Source organism: Botrytis cinerea, chromosome 1 (genome assembly GCF_000143535.2).
Source record: "Botrytis cinerea B05.10 chromosome 1, complete sequence".
NCBI classification, from domain to species: domain Eukaryota; kingdom Fungi; phylum Ascomycota; class Leotiomycetes; order Helotiales; family Sclerotiniaceae; genus Botrytis; species Botrytis cinerea.
The window spans coordinates 2,198,645-2,225,959 of record NC_037310.1 but is presented as its reverse complement, the minus strand read 5'-3'; the positions used below and the strand labels follow the sequence as shown (position 1 = coordinate 2,225,959).

Below are 27,315 nucleotides of genomic sequence, written 5' to 3'. Positions count from 1 at the left end.
CTTTCCAGAGAAGGATAGAAATGAATTGTGAAAGATAATTTAGAAAGAGGAACTGAGAGGAAGGCGAATGAAAAGCGCATGGAGGCAATATCCAAAGTTCCGAAAAGCACTTGCTCAATAACCTATGAGGCGAAAATGCACTGAAATGTGTGGTTTAGTCCACAGGTGAAAAGTCAATAGGTTTCTTGGAGATAAGATTTGCTTATTAGCGAAGTAGAATATCATAATAAACGTCACAAAGGGATGAGCTTGAAGGTGTTGTTAATTCAACTAATAATCTTCTAGAGTTCCTAATGGCTCTTAGCTTCTCCAGGTTCTCTTCGGAGGTAGAGATGTCTCGATTAATATACACAACCCCCACTAGTTGTTGTCAACATGGAATCTAACCCTCTGTTGATAAGGGTCGTACAGTTCTGAGACCTCTATACTTCTATTCACATGTACGCTTTATGTCCGTATGTCATCGACAGACTTCAAACAAGACTTTATTAAATGGAGAGACTCTGATTAAACGGGAAGTCCTGGGCATGAAATGTCTGTTCTGTTCAATTTTGTGATAGACAATTTGAAAGACTAGCAAAAGCTCCATAACAAGATTACATACCACTTTTGCAACATCAAAATGAGGAAAGTTCCCGAACAGTATCATTCATTCTCTGATCTTTTATTTCCCAACTCTACAAAGGCCAGCGATTAATTTCAGAAGCTTCCCAATCGCTTTCGAAATAAGAACGAAAAGAAGGAATTCTGAGAGTCTTCCTCAATTTGATCGCAACCGATATGTATATATATATATACATACTCATATCTATTGCATTATTAATGGTCTCAATATTTACGACACAGAGATTAATAACCTCCTGACAAATCTAAAGCATATTTTTATACTATCAGTACCAAGCAACCTCTTCTGAAATTGCTCTGTACAAGTAGGCAAGCAGAATTTGTAATGGATATTGGAAATTCTCCTTCGAAAAACTCTTTGTGCTTAGGAAGAGGACTTGACGAATCTTATCAAATGGAGCTGCACTCATTTAAAATACAATTCATTAATAATATGAGAGTTTAGTGTTGAAGCTACCAAAGAAAAGATAGATATGCTCCCGTATGAAATTCGAAGTTCAAGATATCTCTTTCTCGGAGATATTAAGTAAAATTTAAAACTACTGCCCTTAAAGATCAACGATTTATATCGAAATTGTATCAAGGAAATACTGAGAAGCCCAAAGGATATAATAACAATGATCTGAATAGCATATGTAGGGGGTTCGTTTATTCTTAAGGAATTAGAGATGGTTGTTGCTATTAGTATGAATAAAGATACAACAAGCTAGAAGAATTGTGAAGAGAAACAAGTCGTATTCAATGCTGAAATTATCCAAACTCATCTAGACATGTTGATGATTATCTTCAATCAGAATTCTTTCCTGGTTCATCAAATCCTACGCAGGATACTGAAAAAAGCAGATGTATGTTGAGGAAAGTGAAACGACCAGAGATGCTCCTGATCAATCAATACCTGTCTGTATATCTTAGTTGAATCTCAACGAGTATTTGAGATACACGTTAGTGATGGGAGATGAGACCCAGTAAGCATGACAACTGCTTTCTTTCTTGCACCGCAAGCTTCTGGTAAGAACATACTGATACGTTGGAAGAAACAAAGGATGATACAAAATAATTTAAGCTTATTTTAGAAGAAGGGCAAATATGCTGAAGATGGGGGGCCTACTATCTATATATCTTGCGAGAATTCCGAGCACCAGTGGTCAAATAAGCTTTTCCTGCTCGGAAGCTAAAGAGAGGGAGGTATGTATATATGTACATGTATATATATATATATTGTAAGAAGGCCCACTTGTGCCTGACATCCACCAAAAGGCTTAATTTAAAATAAGACGGCAGAACAACGCGAGAGACGCTGATTGGTTTATCTGCAGACGGCATATCAGAGATATCAGAGATATGAAAGATAACACTATCGTGGGGGACTACTTATCTACCTACAGATACGATACGATACGATATGATATGAAACCAACAGTAAAGAAGCGATGGGTCCTCGAGATAGATATCGATATCACGACTGTGAAATGATCATCTCCGCGGCCAGGAACTGATTGAAGAATGCGAATGGAACCCGGACAATCCAATCCATACACAACTCTGGAATAATGCATCGCGAGGACCAATTGATGCGTATGCTATCATATTGTGCTGTTGCCACTGCTTGTTCATATGTATATGCCTAGTCTGGTGCACACATCTTTTTCACGAATACAACCGAGCAGGAACCCATACATATACACAATTGCAAGTTACGAAACGAAACGAAACGAAACACCATCAACGTTTCCGGCGCCCATCGCAATCGCAATCAGAGAGAAGAAAAAAAAAAAAAAAAACTGTGACAGCGTAAAATTCCACACCCACCGGCCGCGGAGAAGGAAGATACATACATCATATATATCCCCGCCAGATACACACCGAATCTGCAATCTCGCACATGTCATATCCATATCTTTTGAACATTCCATTTCACTGCATTGCAATTGCATCTCGAAATTTTTCCCCCACAATCTCTTATCTACAGCGAGTGGGTCGATTCCCATTCCGGGCGTCGCTAAGCCTCGTCAAAGATAAGAAGCGACCGACGACGCGACCACGCCATTTCCTCATTCATTCATGGATTTTGCTACGATCGATACCCCGAAGGCCTTTCAGAAGCGTCTCCAGCCTTTTTTTTCCGGGTGGGTGATGACGCCGATGTGATAGATTACAGAGAGCGTGATTGGATATGCTGGATTTAAGGTTTGCGTGCTCCGGATTTCTTTTAATGAGTGTGTGCATCCATACACATTCAAACCATGGGCGCGATGATTTGTTTCATCTTGACCGTACCAGTGATGATCCTCTCCTGAGATAATCCCCGAACACTGGTCTCTAAATTCAGAGAAGCAAATGCGTGATGCTTGGGAGGAGGAATGCAAAGACGCCATCTATATCACCGTGTTACTTTCTCGAGTATTGCTTTCAGCTACCGAGTTACATCAATGTTGGAAACAATACACAGTCCAAGTATAAGAAGCCAAGAAGTGGTCAAAACTACCCCCCCAATATTCCACTAGTCACTCGCGAGAGATGTTTCCCGTTACAATATTGCATATTCAATCATATCAGCCGTGTGTAAACCCCCAGCATAATCTCGACCTCGAGCTCGCAAACATAGACTCCCCATTACCAAACCACCCCGGAGATCTAATATCCCAGCCTCGAGAGTCGAGATACACATCTAGATAGTCTGACAGCCACCAGATATTGGCGCCCAAGCCTGCTAAGCTGGACTGTCCTATACTCGGCTCACCTATACTACACCCGGCTCGCAGCTTATCTATCAAGCACAGACGAGGCGTTCCGTACCCGCGCCCAACATCTGGTCGACCTTTGATCTGCGCAAGGAAGGGATCCATGGCATTATCAACTCGCCCTATAGATTGAACCGAAGATTGCTCTGCCGGAGATGCTTCAACTGCCAGTGGGCGAGCGTCACTTATCTATGATCTCAGGCTATATCATTTCATAATTTATATATGCGTTCGATTTTCGTATTCAGTTGATCAGCAATTTATAACAATCTGTATCTACTCGAGTTGAGAGTTCAGAAATCAGTCGTGTTCAGAAACAATCTAGATAGAACGAGTCTCCAATTGACAACTCTTTTCTCTTTTCTCATCTCGATATCATACCATTCTTGCCATGTTCAAAATCCAAACGCTCTGGCAGGCGCCAGAGATCAATCCGGTCAACGGAAAAGCTCGATCTATCCCCGTCCTTAATCCTTTTAACAAATACGGCAGAGTGTTCTTCTTTTCTTGGTGGGGCTTTTTAATAGCCTTTTGGTCCTGGTTAGTCATCCCCCCCCCCTTTGCTTATTGACCTCACATCATGCTAATCCTTGTGTTAGGTATGCCTTTCCGCCATTGGTATGATCTAGTCCTGTTGTTTGTTGATCTTCGCTTTCTGACCTGTTCTAGCTATCTCTCACTATCAAGAAAGATCTTCACCTCACTCAAAATGAGATCGCAAATTCCAACATTATTGCTCTTGTGGCGACGTATGTATAATAAGCTGCACGTACAATGTTTATTCAAAGTACTAACACTCCCCCACAGACTTCTCGTCCGATTAGTCGCAGGACCATGTTGCGATCACTTCGGCCCCAAGGTCACATTTGCAGGATGCTTACTACTCGGAGCCATTCCAACTGCTCTTGCCGGCACCGTGACGACTGCAACCGGTCTTATGGTCCTTCGATTCTTCATTGGTATACTCGGTGGCTCTTTTGTTCCATGTCAAGTATGGTCCACTGGCTTTTTCGATAAGAACATTGTTGGTACAGCCAACTCCTTGACCGGTGGTTGGGGAAATTCGTAAGTAACTACCTTGATACATAACATCCTACTTAGCAACTATCGCATACTAACATCTGCTCACACAGTGGAGGAGGAATAACTTATTTCGTCATGCCAGCCATTGTCGACTCTCTGATACTGAACCAAGGACTCACTGCTCATGTCGCTTGGAGAGTATCCTTCATCGTCCCCTTTATTCTCATAACCACAACGGCCATATCGATGCTCATCCTCTGCCCTGACACCCCAACTGGCAAATGGTCAGATAGACACCTCGCGGTCCAACAAAATCTCCGAGCCCACGGCATCCACAGCCCCTCAGACAATATAGTGTCCGTACCCGGTTCAATCACTGACCGCAAGCCTGATAACATCCATACGCCCACCGATCCCGTCTCCTCCTCAAACTCTACATTCGGCAATGAAAAACGCCTTGAAGAAGAAGCACAAATCGCGTCAGCCAAGCATAGCACCACAGAACCTTACAACAACGAAGCTTCCCTCCCTCCCCAAGAAATGCTCACTACAGCTCGGGGCGAAGTAATCCAAAAACCCTCTTTCCACGAAGCCCTCAACGTAATACTCACTCCACAAACCCTCCTTGTCGCTTCCTGTTACTTCTGTTCCTTCGGTGCCGAGCTAGCCATCAACTCCATCCTCGGCTCCTACTATCTCAAAAACTTCCCCAAGCTAGGCGAAGCCGGAACCGGTCGCTGGGCAGCCATGTTCGGTCTCCTCAACATTGTTTTCCGTCCTCTAGGCGGCATTCTCTCCGATCTCCTCTATCGCAAAACAGGAAACGTGTGGGCGAAGAAAATTTGGCTGCACACTCTTGCCATTTTCACCGGCGCCTTTCTGATCGCCATCGGACTCACGGACTCACATAACCACTCCACGATGTTTGGGCTCGTAGCAGGCATGGGACTGTTTCTCGAAGCAGGCAATGGGGCAAATTTTTCGCTTGTGCCCCATATCCATCCATTCGCCAATGGGATCATCAGTGGTGTCGTTGGCGCGTGCGGAAATTTGGGAGGAATCGTGTTTGCGATTATTTTCCGCTACGAGGGGAAGGACTATGCGAGGTGTTTTTGGATTATTGGCGTCTTCACAATTGCAGTTAATGTGGCAGTGTCGTGGGTGAAACCGATTCCGAAGGGACAGGTTGGAGGGAGATGAGATAGTCTTGTTTCGTTGCTTCATTTTCTGGACTGGCTTTTTCCTATTTTTTTTCTTAGTTTGATTGATGTGTTTGGATTTTCGGCAGGAAAATATATACCAGTAGTTCTAGATTCTCTTCTCTCATGAAGGGTTAGAACTGACGAGAAACATGGTAGGAGGAAAAAATTAAAATATACCGACGAAAAACATCATTTCCGATAGCTCTCCATGTGTGTGCAGCCAGCTCATCAGCATAATCTGCCCCAAAAGTTGAACATCGTTTAAAACAAAAATTTAAGTCGACCTAAAAGTATTTTCTTCTTCCTCTTCTCTGAAAATCATGGTATTTATTTCACGCCGCGTACAGAGAGTATAGACATTTTCGCCAAACTTTAACCCCCCCCCCCCCTTGCTATGTTTTCAAAGCAAAAAGCATTTCAAAATACGAAGTGAATTTCATTCGCTGTACCATTCCTGGATTCGTCGCTTTGTCCGGTATCTTCTAACGTAATTGACCGAATGGCCATCCCCCCATGCAATCATGCCTGCCTGTTTACATGATATACTCCATATAAAAAGCATCCACCCGCCCCATCCTATAATTCATTGCAGTTTAGCTTTTGAAGTGATGCCCTCCCAAACAAAGGAAAAAGAGAAACGTATATAAACTGTTCGCTTCTCCGTATTATATCGTATCAACGTTCCGTAATGCCCCATAATAACCCATGTGAAGACCTATCCTATCCCTATTTCCATGCTCCCCTGAGTTAATAAATGATACTCCTCGCAAACAGCACACGCCTTCAAAGTCTACCATGCCTTGCTTTAAATATTGCAACCTTATCATCATAAAACAGAATTTCCCTTAGCCTCAACCTCACCTTCCCATTACCATCACAATCACTCGCCCCATCCCAACTATCCTCGTCGCTCTCACCGTCGTCATGTTCATCACCATCTGATAGCTCATCCTCTGTTTCGTCTGGATCAATAGGGGCGATAGCCGTCCCATTATCGTCTTCTTCGTCCCCTTCATCATCGTCATCATCCTCACTCCCATCATCATCCTCATCCTCTTCATCATCGGTTACAGGTCCGCCGTTTGCAGCTGATGTATGGGGATCAGGCGAAGAAAGTAATGGTTCCTCATGAGGGCGATTTTCGAGTATCTCAAAACATTTATGCGATATGCCTACGTAGCAAAGTTCAACTTCTGGGCGGAGGAAAATCACGTCGAGAATCTGATGAGCGAGTTCTTTAGGGTCGAATGCGGGTGTGATGTGATCGGCGATGAAAGGAACACTGAGAGAGCGGAGATGGGGTACTTGAGGGAGACGTTGAAGAAAGTGATGCTGGCCATTATTAGATATTGCAACAATAATGAAGTGATTTCTTGTTGACGAGCATCGAAATATACGTCAAAGGGTGATTTTCGGAACACTTACCCAGTCTTTATAATCAATTGCAATACTTAGTTCGCGGAGATTGCTCATCCGGCCACTAGTGATGAAATTCAAGACATCACGGTTGGGCATCCAGGCTTTCCATTTGGAGGATTCGACTGTACTATTCACATTCCTTGGGGGTCTTTCGGAGCTATCCAATAACAGCTTTCTAAGACTAGCACGATGTCTCTTGAGTGGGCCCCGGTAGATGGAATCCTATGGTCGCGTCAGCACTCTACTACATACTCTCACATATTAAGCTTACGATTGTCACCGACGAGTTTAGTGCTCGTTTTCTATCTTGTAAGAATAGTGTTTCTAAAGTGTTTGGTGCCAATGTTTCTTTCAGAAAGGATATTAGAGAAGGAGATGCTGCATCAGTATGAATCTTTTTAAGATTTAGATGATATATCATTTGTGTGCTGTGCTTTGTGGAGGTATGATTACCTAATGGCGAAGGCGCGAAATGCTTTTTGAGTATGGACCAAAGCTTATCGTGGTGTGGACAGTCGAGAATCGTCAAATTGGTCAGAACTGACCAATCGAAAGCTCTATGCAGTACATAAACAGATAAAGGAACTCTCTCCAGTTCCAATGTTTGAAGACGTAGCTTTCCCTCAAGTCTGTCTCTACCAGCGGGGAAAATCTCCGAAAAGTGGGCTTGTTTTCTATTCGACGATTGAGAACGTCGCAAAGGAGGTTCTGCAGGTATATCGGAAGGTACAGGTGGTTGTAGTATGTCATTGACTGTAGTATCGTTATCCGAGGTCAGTTGATGTTCGGATATCAGCGCAGTAAGCGAATCCATATCAGAGTGAGGCGATAATAGAGTACTCGACAGTAAATCTTCATGGCCAGGATCAACATTTTCTGAAACGGACTCTGCTTCGATATTGAATTCCACTCCCTGTGGATTTAGTCCACCTGACGCTGCTGGAAGATCTTTATCGATCCAACTTGGATCCGTATGATCATTCCCGGCTATTTCGGGAAGTAAATTCTCCCCGGCGTCGATGCTACTTTGTTGGGCTTGCACCTGGTTATTCGCCATGAAAGAACCAAGTTTGGGACCCTTTGTCCTCTCACTTTTTATCCTTCGTTTATTTCGGATATCGAAGATGCGACCCAGAATGGTACCTAGTACCCCACCCAATCTTCGCTCGCCAATCTTACTGGCACCGGGCCACTTTGCTTCGTGATCAACCTGTTGGAGCTCAGGTCCGTCCCATGGAAGAGCAAAGTCGCGGTGGGTGGCCTTCGCGGAAATGCCAACACGGAGTTCCCGAAGTTTATCTTTCGACCGCGCTATCAAGACACTCATCTCGTCTAGATAATCTAATTCATCAATATCCAACACAGACAAGCTCTGCAATGGTGGAAGTACGCTAAGTGTAGGATACTCCACACGGCCTTGTGAATATGCCATGGTTTGTATGGGAGGCGACGAAATTATCGAAGAACCGGATGGCAGTAACCAGCCTATCGAAGTCATTGTCTTCCCAGCTAACATCTGATTTGTAGTAGTGGCTGAGGAGGTTGGGTTTTGTGTTGATGACATGTGAATAGCGTCAGTATTATCATGCCACCTGACCCAAACACGTTCTAGGCGACATTCTTGTTTTGGGCTCTTGTATTGTAAAGAGGATAGAGCAAGCCAGACGTCCCTTAACACCCCTGTTGGCATATCCCAAACAAATGTTTCTAGATTTATCATTCTAGCCACGGCCAACGCAACAAGCGTGCCTAACATCTTCCCACTTTCTTTAGTTATAAGATATTCTTGTACCCAGTCGGTAGGTCCGTTTCCAAGGGAAAACTTTCTAGTAAACTGTGGATATTCATTACCGACTCGCCTAGGGAAGCTAGATGGCTCTGGTCTGGCTTCATGGCTGCAATCTATAGAATTGTCTGTTCCGCAATGTTTACAAACAAAAGATTGTGTTGGATTTGAGTTCGTGAAGGCGTTGCCCATGCAGAGAGTGGAAAGTCCATAGGTAAGCGCATCGACTCCGGTCCTCGGGTCAGACGTAGCATGTGCATCGGGCCAGACGATATCAAACCGCGAATATATATAGGGTATTGCTAAATTATGCAGAGCAGAATGGGTGAGGGCCAGAGAAGTTAAGTCATTGGTATGGGTAACCTAAATGTTCCATCAGCTTTGAATGAGACGGCTGAAAGGTGAATCAATAGTCTACCTCCTTCACAATTTCTTTGAGAACATCCATAGGTAGATCCAACAGTCGAAGAGGCCCATTCCTTTTCTCCACTACAGCAGACCATTCTTGTGCTTTATCCTTTGGCAGTAGACTGGCGATTTTCGATCTCGCATCGATCATAGCCTCGTCAGCCTTTCCGGATGTTGGTGGTGTAGCCATCGCACTACCGGAAGCAATAATATCATGTAACAAGGAACTATCAAATGATTGCGCAGCGGCGGAAGTTTTTGGACATGAAGGGGAAGATTCATCGGATTGTGATACAATATCATCGAGTTGGGGATCAGGAGGAGGAAGGTGGGCTGTCATTGCGTTGCGGTATGGAGATCTGAGGAGGTGGGTTGTATATAGAATCGTTCACGGTGATGGCAGTGAGTAGTACTTTCCCCTTCGTATGGACAGACAGCATCCTTTGGATGACATGTAAATAGATTGTAGAATGAAGCGAGTCTCTGCGATCAAACCATTATCCTTTGTTGGCAGTTTTTGTCTTTTGAAGGGGGAGGATTGAATTATTTAAGGTAGTCAAGTAGGTAGGCAGGTAGTATTAGGTTGACGTTCGTATCCAGAGCGACACAAGGAACCTTATGAGCAGGTGCTTTGGTAGGACGTTTGGTGCTTGGTGCTTGGTGCTTGGTGGTCGGTGGTCGGTGGTCGGTGGTCGGTGGCTGCAGCCAATTGCGGCATCCCACTCATCAGCCACTCGTGTTGATGCCTCACGGATGATTTTCAGGCACGAACATCTCCCTCCGTACTAAAGAGCAGTGCTAACAGCTAGTGCATGTGGGTGGACATTACCTAGGTATGATTGTTATTGTTGTGTGCCGCTCGCGACCCGGGCACCATAGAGTTTTCCCTATCTACTATCTAGCATCGAGTCTCCACTGAACACCTGAGTATGTCAAGCATAGAAGGCACTCAGAGTTATGTCGTATGGATAACAGGAGAGCCATTCTCACGCAAACGTCCTCTATGTATCCTCATCTATCCTTGGCAGGTACTGCGTCAGGCTTCGTACAGAGTTTGATTGACAGCATAGATTATCCTCGCAAGAACTTGGGAATCCTCATAAGAAAAGGGATGAGGTTCCATCAAATAGATAGACAGGCAGATTGCTATGGAAAAATACGGAGTTTCAGAGTATTTGTTTTTTCCATATCAATGTAGGGGGTTGTGGAATAACAAAACATCATCCGATTCTGCATCTTTCTCAATCCCCCTCCTCCCTCCCATTGCCCATCCAAAGTTTCTTTGACGTACATGGACGTGTATCGACATATGTGAATACCTCCTTTCACTGCGACAGAATCATAAGCAAACATCAGCATCAAGTTCTGGGTCGGCACAAGTGCACACACCACTTCCAAGAAACAAACTTGGAACTTGTGCTTGTCTCAAGACAAGACCTCCAAAAACATAAGCAGCGCGACCAGACCACGCACACTCACCCGATCAATTTAAAGAGCATCTGACACCCTGGAAAGATAGATTGCCAGATTAGCGACCCCTGGAGCTTAAGATTCTCTCCTAATCGCCAGTCCTGAATCCTCCCCGTTGCTTGAGGCTGGCTGGCATTTGGCCGACCGTTCGTTACCTGTTACGCCTCTCCTGGACATTTGCCATAAAAAAAAGTTACCTTGTTACCTCATACTTCATTCGTCCTGTGCCGGTTTGAATTGACTATCGCATTTCACTGCCAAGATATATTAATGTTCTTACAGCCATCACACACAATCAGAGAGTCCTACTGTCTGAAATCGCATATTTAAACATTGGGAAAAGATAAATCTGGTTTCCCCAGGACATTGAACGAAGACGTGGTATCCTCCCCCTCACATCTCCCTTCCTCTCTGTCTCTCTGTCGCATAACTGCCCTCTTAGAAGACAAGATGTCGTCCGCCTCTCGACCTCGCCCCAACCGACGGGTGAACAGTCTGGCAAATAGTGAGCGCATGTCCATATCTCGAAATAGCTCTCGATCACGACCGAAAGCTATTGGGTATACCGATGCATATACATTCGCCCTCAGGGTTGCATACTTGCACCACCTTCTCCAACCGCGACGAAAGACCAAACAATATGTCCCCGCAGAGAGAAAGATTATTTCAAGGAAGAGCGTCATGATAGGAGAGTTGATGCAGGATTTTTCTCTTATGAAGGATACAAAAACCAAATTCCCCCATGGATTTATGTCGCAGTTAGAGAAGCGCTTGCAAGGAGTCTTGACAGGGACTGAAAGGCGTCCGGAATACAAAGAACCAGTTGTCAAAAGAACCTTCGCAGAGGCCTATACAGCTCTTACAGAACCAGGCTTTCGAAAGCGTATGGATAAAGAGAGACGTGTTGAAGACTTGGTTTTGATATTCTACTCCAACACCACTAAATCTTTACAAAAGGGCAAGGCGGCGGATGATGAATCGTGGAAAAGTCTCGTGGATCGCCATGTGGCTCTGTTCATAAGACTGATTAGTGCAACTCTCAAGGATCTTGACAAAGACAAAGATCGACCCGAGCTGATGAGTCGTCTATCAACCTTGGAGAACAAGCTATTGACGAACTCGCAAGATCTATACGTCAACTCTTCCACTGCACCTGGCGGTGGGCATTCCATTGAAGTGACCGCACCAGTAAGCTACGATGTTAAAGATATGCCTATGGCACAGGTTGTTGGAAGAATATTTGGTATGAGTAATTCGGAAGTTCAAACAGACATTGACTTGAATAAAAGTATCTGGACGGAGTCCGCAGCGCTCGATGATCTGAAATCTTACCAGCATTGCTTGAATGCAAACACTAAACGAACGCTGCGAAGCGAGGATTTTGACGTTGATGAGGGATACCAGACATGGAAGAGGTCAGAAATACCAGAACTTTCGGCCATGATTTCTGAAATACTTCAAGCTAGGCCAGATCTTGTCAAGGCCTCGACAGGCAAGAATAGAACTCTCCCACCACTCCCACCACTTTCCACGACCACTTCAGGTGCTGAGGATCAAGCATATGCAGACTTAGCTAAGTCTATAGCTATCACAAGCCCCATAGATGGAGGCTCTGGCTACAATTTCGAACAACCTGCAGATATGTCTTCATTGTACCTGGAGGACGAGGAACCCTCGAAGATATTTCTGGAAGAGTCTACATATACATTTATACCGACAGATACACGAGCATACTATCGAACAATCTTGACTTATGCCATGACCTATGACCAGATCCATGCTCAAGCTGATGGCGCCGAGTCTCAGCCTCTTAGCAAGCCGTCTCTAGAACTATTGACTGAATTGTGTGTTCGCTGGAGAATCCCACAGATCTCAAGGTTCGTTTTGTTCTTAGATGTCGCAAGCCAAAAATTCTTAGACCAGGAGATTGGGCTTGATGAGCTTGATAGCGCCTTTGAGTTTATCAAGAATCCACCATCGTCTTTGGAAACTAAACGTGCAAATACGCATACACATTCTGCGAGCCTGTCTTCTTTCGATCAAAATGAATGGACGATACATGATTTTGCTTTATACCGTCAAACTTTGACGAGTCTACATGATGCACTTCTCCGGGATCTATACGATCTTCTACAGCATTGCTATGAGGCTAAGCCGCCTTCTCCTGGCCCAGTCCTGCTCATCTTAGAAACTCATATCAAAAATGACCCCTTATTCTCAACAAGCCCTGGCGGCTACGACGCTTATGTCGAACAGTTGGTTGAGGGTCTTAAATCTAAAGCGGCAGAAGTGTACAGGGAATATCTTGAAGCAGAGGTTCCTCAAAATCAAGAGGAATGGGAATTTTTCCATGTTGTTCAGCTGGGGAAATCTGTCGTAAAATTATGTGAGCGAATTCAGAAAAGATATCGGAAAAATCCCGAAATTATGGGTGTCAATCCTCTAACAATCCTTGTCGAGACGATGTTTCCCAGCTTTGAGGATGATGCGAATGATTTGATCCAGAGAATCTTACACGTAGCACATACCAACGAAAGCGAAGTCCCTCTACAAGATGGGTTTGATCTGTATAAGGAGCTTGTAGAGATCCGCAGTATTCATCATGACGTTCTACCAAGTAGATCCTTCGCTTTCAATATAGAAAATTTGCTTGCTGACTTTGTTTGGCGCTGGATTCGCAGTGCTGATGCGAAAACGGTAGATCTTGTTGACCAAGCTATCAAACAAGATCAATTTCAGGTTCGCATGGATCATCCTGACCAAATCCCATCAGATGATGAGCGTCATAGTGTGTCAATCATTGATATATTCCGTCTCTTCAATCAAATGGCTGATCAGGTATTCCAACTCAATTGGGCCGACGCGATCCAGCACGCCAAATTCATGACAGCTTTATCGAAATCCTTTGGCATTGGATTGGCGAGATATTGCGAAGTCATCGAGCAAAAGTTCTCGAAAGAGATGGACAGACTGTCTCCCGCGCAAGAAGCGGCTGCGTCACAATCCAAACAGGAGAAGTGGATGCAATTGGCCAAAGAGGCTTGGAATAACAAGGAGAAGATAGAGCCTTTCCAATTCTACCCTGAAGTAAGTTGAATTCATGCAAATGTGGAAGGTCATATCTAATGCAAAATTACAGTCATTTGTTAAGCTCAACAACATTGAATATGCCGTGCAGCAACTTGATGCACTTGAAAAGACAATAAATGTCGATGCATGTGCAGATCTTCTTGCTAAAAACGCACCACCGGTAGAGAAGAAGAGAAGAACTGCGAAATATGTATTTACCATCAAAATTGTGGAGGGCGAAGATCTCAAGGCTTGTGACCCTAACGGCACTAGCGATCCATATGTCGTTCTCGGTGACGAATATCAGAAGCGCTTAGCCAAGACTCGAGTCGTAATGAGAAGTCTCAATCCTCGGTGGGATGAGTCCGTGGATATAACAGTACAAGGTCCATTAAACATTATTGCGACAGTTTGGGACTGGGATACATTTGGTGACCATGATTACGTGGGAAGAACTTCTTTGAAATTGGATCCAGCTCACTTCAGCGACTATATGCCTCGTGAGTACTGGCTCAACCTTGATACTCAAGGTCGTTTGTTATTGCGTGTCAGTATGGAGGGAGAACGTGATGATATCCAATTCTATTTTGGTAAGGCATTTCGATTGCTAAAAAGAACTGAAAGAGATATGACGCGTAAGATCACGGATAAGGTACGTTTAAATTCATTAACAGTTCTCCAACTCCATAGCATAGACTGACGATCATAGCTCTCGCAATATATTAATAGTAGTCTTTCGCATGAAGCCCTGAGGGGCTTGCTATCTCGAGGCATTTCAGTAGCATCGGTAACTAGTCTCTGGAAGAACAGACAATCCATAGCTCCAACGTTAACCCCCCAAGACGTCGAGAACGCTTTGAAGCCGTTGTTCAATTACTTTGATGAGAATTTCGCCATTATGAAGCAGACTCTAACAGATGCATCCATGATTATGGTGATGACTCGACTGTGGAAGGAAGTTCTCATCGCCCTCGAGAGTCTCCTAGTTCCACCTCTCTCAGACAAGCCATCTACTCAAAGACCTCTCACACAACAAGAAATGGACATTGTTTTCAAATGGCTCGAACTTCTATTTGAATTCTTTCATGCTCGGGATGAGCAAACTGGCGAAGCAATGGGAGTGCCCGCCGATGTCCTTAAGTCCCCTAAATATCACGAACTCGCCTCACTCAATTTCTTCTACTTTGATACCACCGACAACCTCATCCGCACCTCGGAACGAATGGCCACTGCAACCGCTCAACGTGCTCAACAACAACGCAATCGTCTTTCGGCGCCTGCTACCCTCGGTGCTTCTTTTGGAGGTCTCATGGGCTCGACTTCTATGCGCAGGAGTAAGAGTATCATGTTGAGCCGAAATTTGGGAACTATGAAAAAGGCCAAGGAGGAAAAGAGGAAACAGGCACAGGCAGATCCGAGTGATGATATGATTTTGAGAATTTTAAGAATGAGACCGGAGGCAACGGCTTATTTGAGGGATAGGAGTAGGCAGAAGGAGAGATTGGCCGCGGCTGCAGCGGCCGAGATGATTGTAAGACAAAGTTTGGCAAGTGGAGGTGGACCAAGGTTTGGAGCAAATAATCTGCCTCGGAGATAGCGGAGGTTGGCTCTTTTCAATAGAGAGAAAGATGGGATCTATGGATGACGGGAAGTAATTATGAATCTATGACAGGAGACGGGATAAGATGGTTGGCGTTATTCTTTTGACTGAGAGATACCACTGGCATATTTGTTTTGGGATTTAGATATTCTTTATTCCTTTTCTCTGAGGTTTCGGTGGGGTTTGGTGAGATTTTTTTTGTTACTCGAGAGATTGAGCAGAAGATAGGAGGTTTGTAGAAAGATATCAGGGAAAGACAATAGTGGTGGATAAGGAACTAATTATTGAGATGATCATTTGAAAATCTCACAGAGAAGGAATGTGTGTGTAGGCTGATTGATTGATCTATGGCTGCTGGGGTTGAGTTTAAGTTGTGGTGGCTGCTTCGCTTCTTTGCTTTGCCTTGGTTTTGGTTTGGTTTGGTTTGGCTGGACTGGACTGGATTGAGGTGGTGGGGATTAATGAGGCGAGGGTGGGTGTGAAAGAAAGGAGGGAAGGAGGGAAGGAGGGAAGGGAGGAAGGCCTTTGTGTATATGTGTATGTATGTAGGTTAGGTTAGGTATGTAGAAATACTGAGATATTAATTCTAAAAAGTTATTATTTGGAAATGATTATGTGTTTTGTGGATGGATGGGGAGGGGGAATGGAGATGTGAGTGAGATGGGATGGGATGGGATGAGAGCAAATATCAAGAAACATTCTGGAAATTGTAATATCTGTGTGTATACATACCATTTATCAATATCACAGAAACCAGAGAAGCTGAATGTCTTTAGATTTTTTCTCTTCTGGGGCCTTGGATCGATGATGGATGGATGGGGATGGGTTGGTGATGAGATGGAGATTTATGTGGACTTGGCTTCTTGGCTTCTTGTCTTTATTATAATGTGAGTAAGTGCTGGCTGGCTGGCTGGCTGGCTGGGTATATATATATACTAATTACATGGGATAGATAGATAGTTGGGTAATATAATACAATTTAATATAACGTAACATAACATACTGATTGGTATGGAAGAGTTAATATATATATATATGTGTGTGTATTTTGATATGTATAAAATGTAACTATACAGAAGTGATGGATTGATGGATTGGGAATGAATGTCTTTTGTTTTTATTTAGGTGAGATAGATGGGGTTAATTTTTTTTATATATATATTTGTTTTTGGGAAGGGGAGCGGGTTGATTGTGAATTGTTAATCTCAAAGCATCACATCCATCACCGGTGAGCTGAATTTTGGCGAGGTTTGCTGATGGAATATGTGTGTGGATGGATGGATCGATCGTTGGACTTGGTACTTCCCCCTCCGTGGCATGGGGATTTGTGCTTCTCAAGATCGGAATCAGGATTTATTTTTTTGTAGCTTTGTAGTTTATCTGATATCTGAAAGAGAGGGAGGGGAATGTTGTTATGCTGTGCTGTGCTGTGCTGTGCTGTGCTGTATTATGGTATCACATATTATTCAACACAACACAATACACACATCTCTGATTCTCAATCTCCATTTTTGTCTGATTTCCAGATTTCCGATTCTGACATCTGTGTGTGTGTTTTTTTTTTTTTTTTTTGGTTCTCAGATTTCAGATCGATAAACAAGCAAAGAAGGAACACGCAAGACGAGGCGAAAAGGCAAGGGAAAAAGACAAAGAGGCGAAAAGTAAAATGGAGAATGGTAAAATGGTAAAATGGTAAAATGCGATGCTGGGATGTGTACGGGGATTCATATTATATGCTGGGATTTTTGGGTGTTGCGGGGGGAGGGAAGAACGGGGGGGGGGAGGTGAGGAGAGCAGAGGAGAGGGTGAGAGGGAATGGTGCGGTGGTAGATTTGGATTGGGATAGGGCTGTTGTTGTGAAAATTGGGAAGATGTGTGGGTTGGTAGGTGGGTGGGTGGTATTCGGGGAATCGGTATGGTGTGTTGTAGTGTGTTGTGGTGTGGTGTGTATGGTATGGTGTGGTTTGGGATGGTAATGGACTGTTGTAGGAGATAGATGTCGAGAGGCTGTTGGGTCAGGATGGGGATTCGTTTGTTGGGCTAGGAGATGTAGCGGTATAGTATGTTATGAGATGTAGAGGTGAAGATGAAGATGGACATAGAGGTGGAGATGGAGAGAGGATCTGATATCGTTGATAGTAGACTAGCAAATGATAGTATCCCTTCACCATCCATATCCGCAACATAAAACTAGCAGATATTTTTTGAAAAGAAGCAAGTGTCCTCTCAAACTCTCTATTCCTCCTGACAAATGTATATTAGGATTGATATACACCACGGGACACTCATGCGGTGAGGTAATCAAGTCGAAGAGCCCGCACCGCAGCTGATGAAAGAATATACCGGCAGATCTACAGCATCCAGATATTCTTTCGTATATCCTTCGTACGTGCAAAAGATCCGAAGCGCCGGCCGACTCGTAAGCGAGCCTTATTTATGGAGATGCGGAAGAGAGTGCGGCCGGTTAAGGTATAGTGTGGAAATATCTAAGAACTCTGGGTAGCTCGGGCAAGTGTGGCAAGCATGGCAAGCGTGGCAGCTCGGTGCTAAAATAGGGAAAGAAAGGGTCCACTGTACCAAGGATTTTAGGACCCTGAGATTTTGGAAAGGGAAGCAAAATATGTAACTGACTCTTTGGAGTAGTTTTGTTTGCTATTTTTCGGATTCGAGGGATTAGTTTGGAGACTCTTTGGAAAGAAGGGAAGGGGGAGAAAGACCCATTTTCTTCGTCACTGACTCACTTGTAATTTGTATGAGAATTTCGGTAATTGTTTTGGCATCAAAATCTTGCACGTGTAAAGAAATTGAATTTGGATCCGCTCAGGGCGTCATAAAAGCCAAGAAAAAAGAAGTATGAAAATTGGAGCTTCTTTGAGTGAGGCTCAGTGCCCATGAAGCGGCTCTTTCATGCAATTTTTTTTTTTGCTTTGCTGGCCTCGGTTTCGCCGTGTGTGAGGCTATTGATGGGGTTGAACCAAACCAGTATCTTATTAGTAACGGCAACGGTAACGGTAACGGATTATCGAACCAATCCGTACCATACAACGGAGTACACAGCCTCCGCATGGATTTTGATAAGGGGGTTGAGGTGATGAGCATGCCAGTCAATGCCAATCAAGACCGGTACGTCTGTAGACAGTTCCCACTCATGCCATTTACGCATGCATATTGCACAATCCCCGAGGTTAAGAAAAAGACGAACTATTGGTGCTTCATTCTTCGAAGGCCGCTTTTGGATATGGGAAAAAGGAATTGGAGGGGCTCGAGGGCGTGTCGGGCTTCTCGTGCTTCCATACCATCGTATACGTCGGTGGTGGTTTGAAGCAGCGGTGTATTGAAAAGAAAAATGGGAAGTACTAACCGAAAAAACGTCCCATCAGCTAGTAGGGTGGATGCTTAGGTTCGCTTTTTCAGGCAATAAGAATTAAGTTAATGCATGCAACTGTTGCGGTCGACGATCCCTTCTCGAAACTGACACCAAAGTTTGATTACAACAGGCGTTGTTGGTCGTAAATCTTGGTCTGATGGAAGCGGAAATGGAAGATCGGGCGCAGAGATCTACTTGAATGATCTATAATCTGAAACGTCTCAACTCTGTGATTCCTGTGATTCCGGTGACACAGTTTTTGGGTTGACAAATTGACATATGCGGGCTTGTAAGGGTTCAAAAGATTAATGACTCTGTCCCTTCGGTAGACGATGAAGGCATTTGGTCTTGAGTCGGAATATATCGAACGTTCTCACTCCTCTCGCTCTCCAGGTTTATCCCCAGATTACACCGTTTGTAAGATTGGCTGCGCTGTTTGAATCATGCCAGGGACCCAACGTGTTGGCAAGGAAGCCTTAGGAAGAGAAGGATGAAATAGATGGGATGGAGGGATGATTGATGAACATTAAACACACGGAACCGTTATCCAAAACTTGGCGATACAAAGGACACAATTAAAAGCCTCAGTCGTCAGCGTCAAATCGATATCGCTCGTGATGCTTTCCAAGACTCGTGATATGATGGATTGAAGCATATTCCACTTTAACTTGGGCACGATCAGAATCAGGTATGGTAATGAAATGGCCGAGTACTGCATCTGCATATTGAGGCGAGCAGCAGTTGGAAAGAAGGGCCATTGGATAGAAGAAGAGATCATTTCCTCCAATATAACGCAGAAGCGTCGTGGGGTGAATATGTCGTGGTCAGAGTGGAAGAATGTGAGATGGGATACGATTCGCTCGTTCACCTATTTGGGTATGGATTGGCAAATGTATCCCTGGGACACAAGCCATTCAGGATTCTTACCTTTCTTTTTATCCCTTGCACGTCGAAAGGGTTGAATTTGACGTTTCCTCTCTGATAGGGTTAATAATGAGAAGTTTCGAGGCGGAGAGGAAGTTGAGAAGCCGGTGTGTAATAAATGGTAGATGGGTAGGCAGGCTCAGATTCCATACTCGACAGAAATGAGGAACTGGCTAATAAGAGAAGGGAAGATGTCTACGAATGTTGTTTGATACGTATATTTTATTTATAGAACGAGATAGAACGAGATAGCTCGATATATTTTCTTTTGTTCACTCATTTGTGTTTTTCCTTTTGCTCTTCCTCTTTCCCTTGCCCTTTTTCATCATTTTCTTCTTCTGCCATTGATCATGAATCTTATATTAGATGAACTAGTCGGCATGTGCTCCGCATGCAGCACCACAGAGTATATAATACTCTATAATCGCGACCACTGCCAGGAGGATGAAATGAGATTTTAGATTTAGATTTAGATTAGTCGTGCATTTGGTTAGCATGTACTTGGGACACTTGTGACTGACCAGCAAAGTAGCGGAAGGTTTGGTCCCTAAGAATACTAAGCGATAAACTGCTGAACCGCTAAGCCCCTGTGATTAAACCGAGTTAGATAAGTGCAGTGAGAATTTGGGGGAACCCTTGAAAGCAAAAGATCCCAATCCCAAACCCAAACCCAAAATCCCAAACCCAAAAAGCTATTCTGTATCGTCCTATACCACCCCGTGCAGGCAAATCAATACCAGTTCCAGTTCCAGCTCCAGCTCCAGTCCCCGTTCCAGTCGATATCGAAGGGGGAGAGAAGCTTTCTAGCTGCCGACCGACACAGGTACAGAGTAGACAGACATATCTTCTATCCTCCATACAATCTCCTTCCCGCCGACAGTATCTAAGTGCACATACTGTGTAAGTACCGAAACCCTCTTCTTGCGTTCTTCACACAGCACAGTTGTATCCAAACACACGCAAAAGAGAGAAAGAATGTAGAGGCTCCAAGACGACGACAACACCTGCCACTTCCACCCCCTCCCTCCCCTCTTTGACACTATTCATCTGCAAAAGAAACTGCCTACCTGGTGCACTCACTCTCTCGTGTCCGGAATCCAATCTAGTCACACTCCCACCTCACACTTTGCATCGCACGTCTCGACCCTCACACTGCCCTTTCTCTCTTCTCTCCTCAAACTTAAAGTTTTCGGTGCTGTACTCTATCGATCACACATCATCCATCGCCTTTTTCTTTTTTTACACCTTATCAGCCCATTCATTCCCTTCCCACCTATTTTATCAGGGTCTGTCCTGTTTTGAAATTCCTTCCAATCGGGAATCGGCATTATCGCTTCGTAGTGGAGTTCAAAAGTTGTCGACCTGACAAGGGAGACAAGCCCGTTGGACTTTCTGCTAGAGAAAAGACATCCACTTCACACATCTTCAAAAGAGTTGAGGCAATTCCTATTTTACCCTCCATCATTGTAATAATTCTTCCCCTTCTCCCTCGATTCAAGAGCGTCATGCGATCGTGAAGTCTTCTTTGACTCACTCACTCATTCACGCACGCACACACACACACACACATTCATCTCAACCTAACAAAATTGCAGCTCGTCCACCCCTTGACACCACCACCTCGTATTGCGTTTACCGATCGAAAAACCCAACACCGTCGAAGCGGGTAACTGAGATTTTTGTCTTCATGGTAGACGGAAAATTATTCGTGACGACTTAGCAGCCTGGCTGCATATTCAGAGACCAAAATGGAGGATTCTACAATAGCACATACTACTGCGATCCTGCAAACTCTCGCATTATCGAGCATCGATCTTCCACTGACGAATGTTTACGGCAACAAGGGGATTAGGTTACCAGGTGCAGATACGGCAGAGAAGCTTGCCCTCGAACGAGAACTTGCGGCCTTGGTATCCAGAGTCCAAAGATTAGAAGCAAGGGCGATCACAGTCAATAATCAAACCCTGCCCGATACGCCGAATGAATTAGGAGCGCCATCTGCTTTCGCAGATGTACTCACTGGTGCCCCATCCCGAGCCTCAAAGAGTACTACATCCCGACAACAGCTCGTAAATTCGTTGCTTGCCGCCAGAGAAGCGCCCACCGGCGGTGAAAGACCTCCTAAATTTACGAAATTAAGTGACGAGGAACTCGAAGCACTCCGCGAACATGTCGACCATCAATCGAAACAACTCGATAGTCAAAAATCTGAGCTGGCCGGTGTACATGCTCAACTGTTTGAGCAGAAGCAGAGACAAGAACAAGCACTCAACGTTCTTGAAGTCGAACGCGTAGCAGCTCTCGAAAGAGAACTGAAGAAGCATCAACAAGCCAACGAGGCTTTCCAAAAAGCTCTACGGGAAATAGGAGAGATTGTCACAGCTGTAGCTAGGGGTGATCTCAGTAAGAAGGTACAAATCCACTCCGTGGAGATGGACCCTGAGATTACAACTTTCAAGCGTGTAAGCATAGCATGTCAGACTTTTCTCCATCCACCCTCTCTAACTATTTTTTAGGTTATTAATACTATGATGGATCAACTTCAGATATTCTCTAGTGAGGTTTCTCGTGTAGCTAGAGAGGTCGGCACAGAAGGTATTCTCGGTGGACAAGCCAAGATTTCTGGTGTTGATGGTACATGGAAGGAGTTGACTGACAATGGTATGTATTTTACTACTTTGAAGGCCTTGTTTTAATTATCTGAGCGGACTTGCTAATTGTTTACAGTCAACGTTATGGCACAAAATCTCACCGATCAAGTCCGAGAAATTGCTTCCGTCACTACTGCTGTAGCTCATGGAGATCTCACACAAAAGATTGAGAGACCAGCCCAGGGTGAGATACTCCAACTGCAACAAACTATCAATACCATGGTGGATCAATTGAGAACGTTCGCCGCCGAGGTCACCCGCGTAGCAAGAGATGTAGGAACTGAAGGTATTCTTGGGGGTCAAGCAGAAATCGAAGGCGTCCAGGGCATGTGGAACACATTGATAGTGAACGTCAACGCTATGGCCAATAACCTCACCACACAAGTGCGCGATATAGCCATTGTCACAACAGCTGTCGCAAAGGGAGACCTGACTCAAAAGGTCCAAGCAGAATGTAAGGGTGAAATCAAGCAGTTGAAGGAGACTATAAATTCCATGGTGGACCAATTACAACAATTTGCGCGAGAAGTCACGAAGATTGCTAGGGAGGTCGGTACCGAAGGTAGACTGGGTGGACAAGCAACAGTGCATGATGTTGAAGGCACTTGGAGAGACCTCACCGAAAATGTGAATGGTATGGCCATGAATCTTACGACACAAGTACGAGAGATTGCAAAGGTTACCACCGCTGTCGCCAGAGGAGATTTGACCAAGAAGATTGAAGTCGAGGTTCAGGGAGAAATCGCTTCGCTGAAAGATACCATCAACACCATGGTGGACAGACTTAGTACATTCGCTTTTGAGGTTAGCAAAGTCGCCAGGGAGGTCGGAACTGATGGAACTCTTGGTGGACAAGCGCAAGTTGATAACGTCGAAGGAAAGTGGAAAGACCTCACTGAAAATGTGAACACCATGGCCAGAAACTTGACTACTCAAGTACGAGGTATCTCGACTGTTACACAAGCTATTGCCAATGGAGACATGAGTCAGAAGATTGAGGTTGCTGCTGCGGGTGAAATACTCATACTAAAGGAAACCATAAATAACATGGTAGACAGATTGAGTATCTTCTCCAACGAAGTGCAAAGAGTCGCCAAAGATGTGGGTGTGGATGGTAAGATGGGTGGCCAAGCTGACGTTGCTGGGATTGGCGGCCGTTGGAAAGAGATCACAACGGATGTCAATACCATGGCTAACAACTTGACAACCCAAGTGCGCGCCTTTGGTGATATAACTAACGCCGCAACCGATGGCGACTTCACAAAATTGATCACTGTCGAGGCATCTGGAGAGATGGATGAGCTGAAGCGAAAGATCAACCAGATGGTGTACAATCTGAGGGACAGTATTCAAAGAAACACCTTGGCTAGGGAGGCTGCCGAATTCGCCAATAGGACGAAGTCTGAATTCTTGGCTAACATGTCTCACGAGATTCGAACACCTGTCAGTACCACTCCATTCCCCTCTGTCTCTTTTTTTCTTCTTTTTCATTTACATTACGCCGAGTGCCTTCTCAATTGTTTGTACTGGCTTGAACATTGAATTGCTCTACGTGGCAGGCTCTTACGTTCACTACTAATTCCTCTTACCAATCTTTCATTCTCCTAAACCTAATGTAATTGCTTTTTCGCTAACATTGGTGATAGATGAACGGTATCATTGGTATGACTCAGTTGACACTCGACACCGATCTTACTCAATATCAACGAGAAATGCTCAACATTGTTCACAACTTGGCCAACAGTTTATTGACCATCATTGATGATATTCTCGATTTATCAAAGATCGAAGCAAACCGTATGATCATGGAGGAGATTCCATACACTCTTAGAGGAACCGTCTTCAACGCCCTCAAGACTCTCGCTGTCAAGGCAAATGAGAAGTTCCTAGACCTCACTTACCGCGTAGATAGCTCAGTTCCAGATCACGTGGTTGGTGATTCATTCCGTCTTCGACAAGTTATTCTCAACTTGGTTGGAAACGCTATCAAGTTCACAGAGCATGGTGAAGTTTCGTTGACCATCCAAAAAGCCGAGCAAGATCATTGTGCGCCGAACGAATATGCAGTCGAGTTTTGTGTTTCTGACACTGGTATCGGTATCCAAGCTGATAAGCTCAATTTGATTTTCGACACTTTCCAACAAGCTGACGGATCTATGACGAGGAAATTCGGAGGTACTGGTCTAGGTCTATCAATTTCGAAGAGACTTGTAAACCTCATGCGTGGAGATGTTTGGGTTAAGAGTCAGTACGGAAAAGGCAGTTCATTCTACTTCACGTGTACCGTCCGCCTCGCAACCTCAGATATCAGTTTCATTCAGAAACAACTCAAGCCATATCAAGGTCACAATGTTTTGTTTATCGACAAAGGACAGACTGGCCATGGCAAAGAAATAATCACTATGCTTACACAACTTGGTTTGGTACCCGTTGTTGTTGACTCTGAGCAGCACACTATTCTTCTCGGCAATGGAAGAACCAAGGAGAAGATTGCTTCAACTTATGACGTGATTGTTGTGGACTCAATTGAGTCCGCTCGAAAACTGCGATCAATCGATGAGTTCAAGTATATTCCAATTGTTCTCTTAGCTCCCGTTATTCATGTCAGCTTAAAGTCTGCTTTGGATCTTGGTATCACTTCTTACATGACCACTCCATGTTTAACGATCGATCTTGGCAATGGTATGATTCCTGCTTTGGAGAATCGAGCTGCACCCTCATTGGCGGACAACACAAAATCCTTCGACATTCTCTTGGCCGAAGATAACATCGTCAATCAACGCTTAGCGGTGAAGATTCTAGAAAAGTATCACCACGTCGTCACAGTCGTTGGCAATGGTCAAGAAGCACTAGATGCTATCAAGGAGAAACGATACGATGTTATTCTCATGGACGTTCAAATGCCAATTATGGTAAGTGCAAGGTGCATTCACATTATAATACGGGACATAACTAACATTGTTGTAGGGAGGATTCGAAGCAACCGCTAAGATTAGAGAGTACGAACGGAGTCTTGGAACGCAAAGAACGCCTATTATCGCACTTACAGCACACGCTATGTTGGGTGATCGCGAAAAATGTATTCAAGCCCAAATGGATGAATATCTTTCTAAGCCTCTGAAACAAAATCATCTTATTCAGACGATCTTGAAATGTGCAACCCTTGGAGGTGCATTGCTCGAGAAGGGTAGGGAGGTTAGGCAATCCGCTAATGAAGAGAGCCCCAATTCGCAAAATGGTCCTCGCGGTGCACAGCATCCTGCATCAAGTCCCACACCAGCCCATATGAGACCGGCTATCGAACCTCGTGCATACACGACCACTGGCCCTATAAATCATGGAAGTGCAGAGAGTCCTTCACTTGTAACGGCAGATGCTGAGGATCCACTTGCGAGGGTAAGCACTTGCTGATCTACATTCTAAATTCCACAGAGCCTGTACTAAGCAGTTCTGTAGCTTCTAATGCGTGCGCATAGCAGCTAGTGTGAGATTCATCGTGGCCGAAGTTCGATGATATATGCATGGATTGATGGGCATAGAAAAGCTCTGCCATTATTTCCATTTTCTTTTTCGTAGATACCACCGACTGCGAGTACTTGTTGTTCTTTTCGATTATCTCATCCAAACCTGTTTTCAGAATGGCGAAGGGCGTTTTTGGGGAAAGGGAATAAACCACGTTTCGTCAAATAAATTTGGACGAAGTATTTTTGTTTGGTGCATGGAATTGCCTTGTTTTATTTCACCCATCCGGGAGATTTCTCTGAGGGCTCAAATCAATTTACTTTCACAACACTCGTTCCTGTGCGAACTGGCAGTGTTTGCTACTATTACTACTTTTTGGGCGGTGGAGAATTATGCATTGATGAGAAATTGGTGGATGGTTTGACGGAAGGGCGGGGAATATTGAATGCTAGTGAATATTATGATGGATATGTATGGTGTGAGGGGTAAGGGGGGTATTTGAAGAGAGGAAGCTAAATGGATGCGAAAGGTTCGATGTATGTATGGAGATGAGAATAAATGAGAATCATGATGCATATTGAAATGATAAGGATGATGCTGTGATTTATATGGTTGTAACTACACGCATTTTGACACTACCGGTGAGTTACTTTGAGTTCTATTCTTCTTAGGGGAGCTTTCGCCAGATTCTCAGTAAAAGCTGGGGTTCTTTTCCTTGTGTGAGAGAGGGAGAGAGAGAATAGTAATAGCTGAAAGATATTTTCTCGTTATAGCTATTGACTATTCGGCTATCCGGATATGCATTGCGTATCAATGTATTATGTTCCAAGTTCGGCTAACTGACTATTCAATTATACTGTAACCTCATATCCAGCGAGAAAATCCATCAGGGTTGTGTTTTGAAGGTTGGCTAGCTAGTTGGTTGGTTGGTTGATTAGTTAGTTGAGTTGGGGGGTTTTTGTATATATAACTTTGCTGGAATTTAGAATTTAGAATTGAATTTTTTTTGGTTGTATTTGGGGGTTCGGTTTTTGAATGGTATGGTTGGATTGGGTGTGTGTGGGTTTGATGGGTTTGGAGGAAAGGTGGAGGAGGGGTTTTGAGATGTTAGTTTGGGGTTTGATTCTGATTCTGATTCTGATTCTGATTTGTCTCATTTCGCTTCTTCTGGATTTCATATATATATATATATATATATCTCTCTCTCTCTCTCTATCTTATATCTCCCCCCTTCCTCGGAATCAGGAGGTGGAGAAGTAGGAACTGAGAAATATTGTTTTACGCCCCCCTCCCTACATCTACTCTATCAATCCATCACTTCTCAGCCACTCCTCTCCTCTCCTCTCCTCTCCTCTCCTCTCCTCTCCTCTCCTCTCCTCTCCTCTCCTCTCCTCTCCTCTTTTCGTTTTCTAGCCCGTGAACCAAGCTTCTCGTGGATGAAGCGCTTGGTGATATATGAATATCAGAATGGAATATCAGAATACATAAAGAAAAAAACGAAAAAAGAAAAGGAAAGGAAAAAAAATATGATCCATTGCTGGATTCGATAGAGAATGAGAGAGATTGTGT

General features: G+C 44.2%; 4 protein-coding genes across 9 annotated transcripts; 3 read left to right on the top strand and 1 right to left on the bottom strand.

Moving 5' to 3' along the window:
• The first annotated feature begins 3,647 nt into the window (after window positions 1-3,647).
• On the top strand, window positions 3,648-5,690 carry BccrnA. Its single transcript, XM_001561234.2, has 5 exons — window positions 3,648-3,905; window positions 3,965-3,983; window positions 4,035-4,114; window positions 4,173-4,430; window positions 4,499-5,690. Exons 1-5 carry the CDS (start codon window positions 3,757-3,759, stop codon window positions 5,586-5,588), a joined length of 1,596 nt encoding a protein of 531 aa, XP_001561284.1. The 5' UTR covers window positions 3,648-3,756; the 3' UTR covers window positions 5,589-5,690.
• A 295-nt stretch (window positions 5,691-5,985) lies between these two features.
• On the bottom strand, window positions 5,986-9,819 carry BCIN_01g06280 (hypothetical protein). Its single transcript, XM_024690609.1, has 4 exons — window positions 9,214-9,819; window positions 7,281-9,158; window positions 7,016-7,231; window positions 5,986-6,922 (listed from the first exon to the last, which is right to left on the bottom strand). Exons 1-4 carry the CDS (start codon window positions 9,541-9,543, stop codon window positions 6,374-6,376), a joined length of 2,973 nt encoding a protein of 990 aa, XP_024546378.1. The 5' UTR covers window positions 9,544-9,819; the 3' UTR covers window positions 5,986-6,373.
• A 649-nt stretch (window positions 9,820-10,468) lies between these two features.
• On the top strand, window positions 10,469-15,931 carry BCIN_01g06270 (hypothetical protein). Its single transcript, XM_001561237.2, has 3 exons — window positions 10,469-13,760; window positions 13,813-14,394; window positions 14,452-15,931. The coding sequence occupies exons 1-3, from the start codon at window positions 11,124-11,126 to the stop codon at window positions 15,337-15,339; spliced, it is 4,107 nt and encodes a 1,368-aa protein (XP_001561287.1). The 5' UTR covers window positions 10,469-11,123; the 3' UTR covers window positions 15,340-15,931.
• A 4,393-nt stretch (window positions 15,932-20,324) lies between these two features.
• Window positions 20,325-26,321, top strand: Bos1. Of its 6 annotated transcripts, none has more exons than XM_024690605.1 (7): window positions 20,325-20,533; window positions 21,229-22,095; window positions 22,150-22,294; window positions 22,361-23,727; window positions 23,931-25,196; window positions 25,252-25,680; window positions 25,741-26,321. In XM_024690605.1, the coding sequence occupies exons 2-7, from the start codon at window positions 21,382-21,384 to the stop codon at window positions 25,765-25,767; spliced, it is 3,948 nt and encodes a 1,315-aa protein (XP_024546373.1). In that variant the 5' UTR covers window positions 20,325-20,533; window positions 21,229-21,381; the 3' UTR covers window positions 25,768-26,321. The 6 variants fall into 6 exon arrangements, with proteins under 6 accessions (XP_024546373.1, XP_024546375.1, XP_024546374.1 ...); XM_024690608.1 differs by having other exon boundaries at window positions 20,325-21,099; XM_024690604.1 differs by having other exon boundaries at window positions 25,252-26,321.
• Window positions 26,322-27,315: the final 994 nt, after the last annotated feature.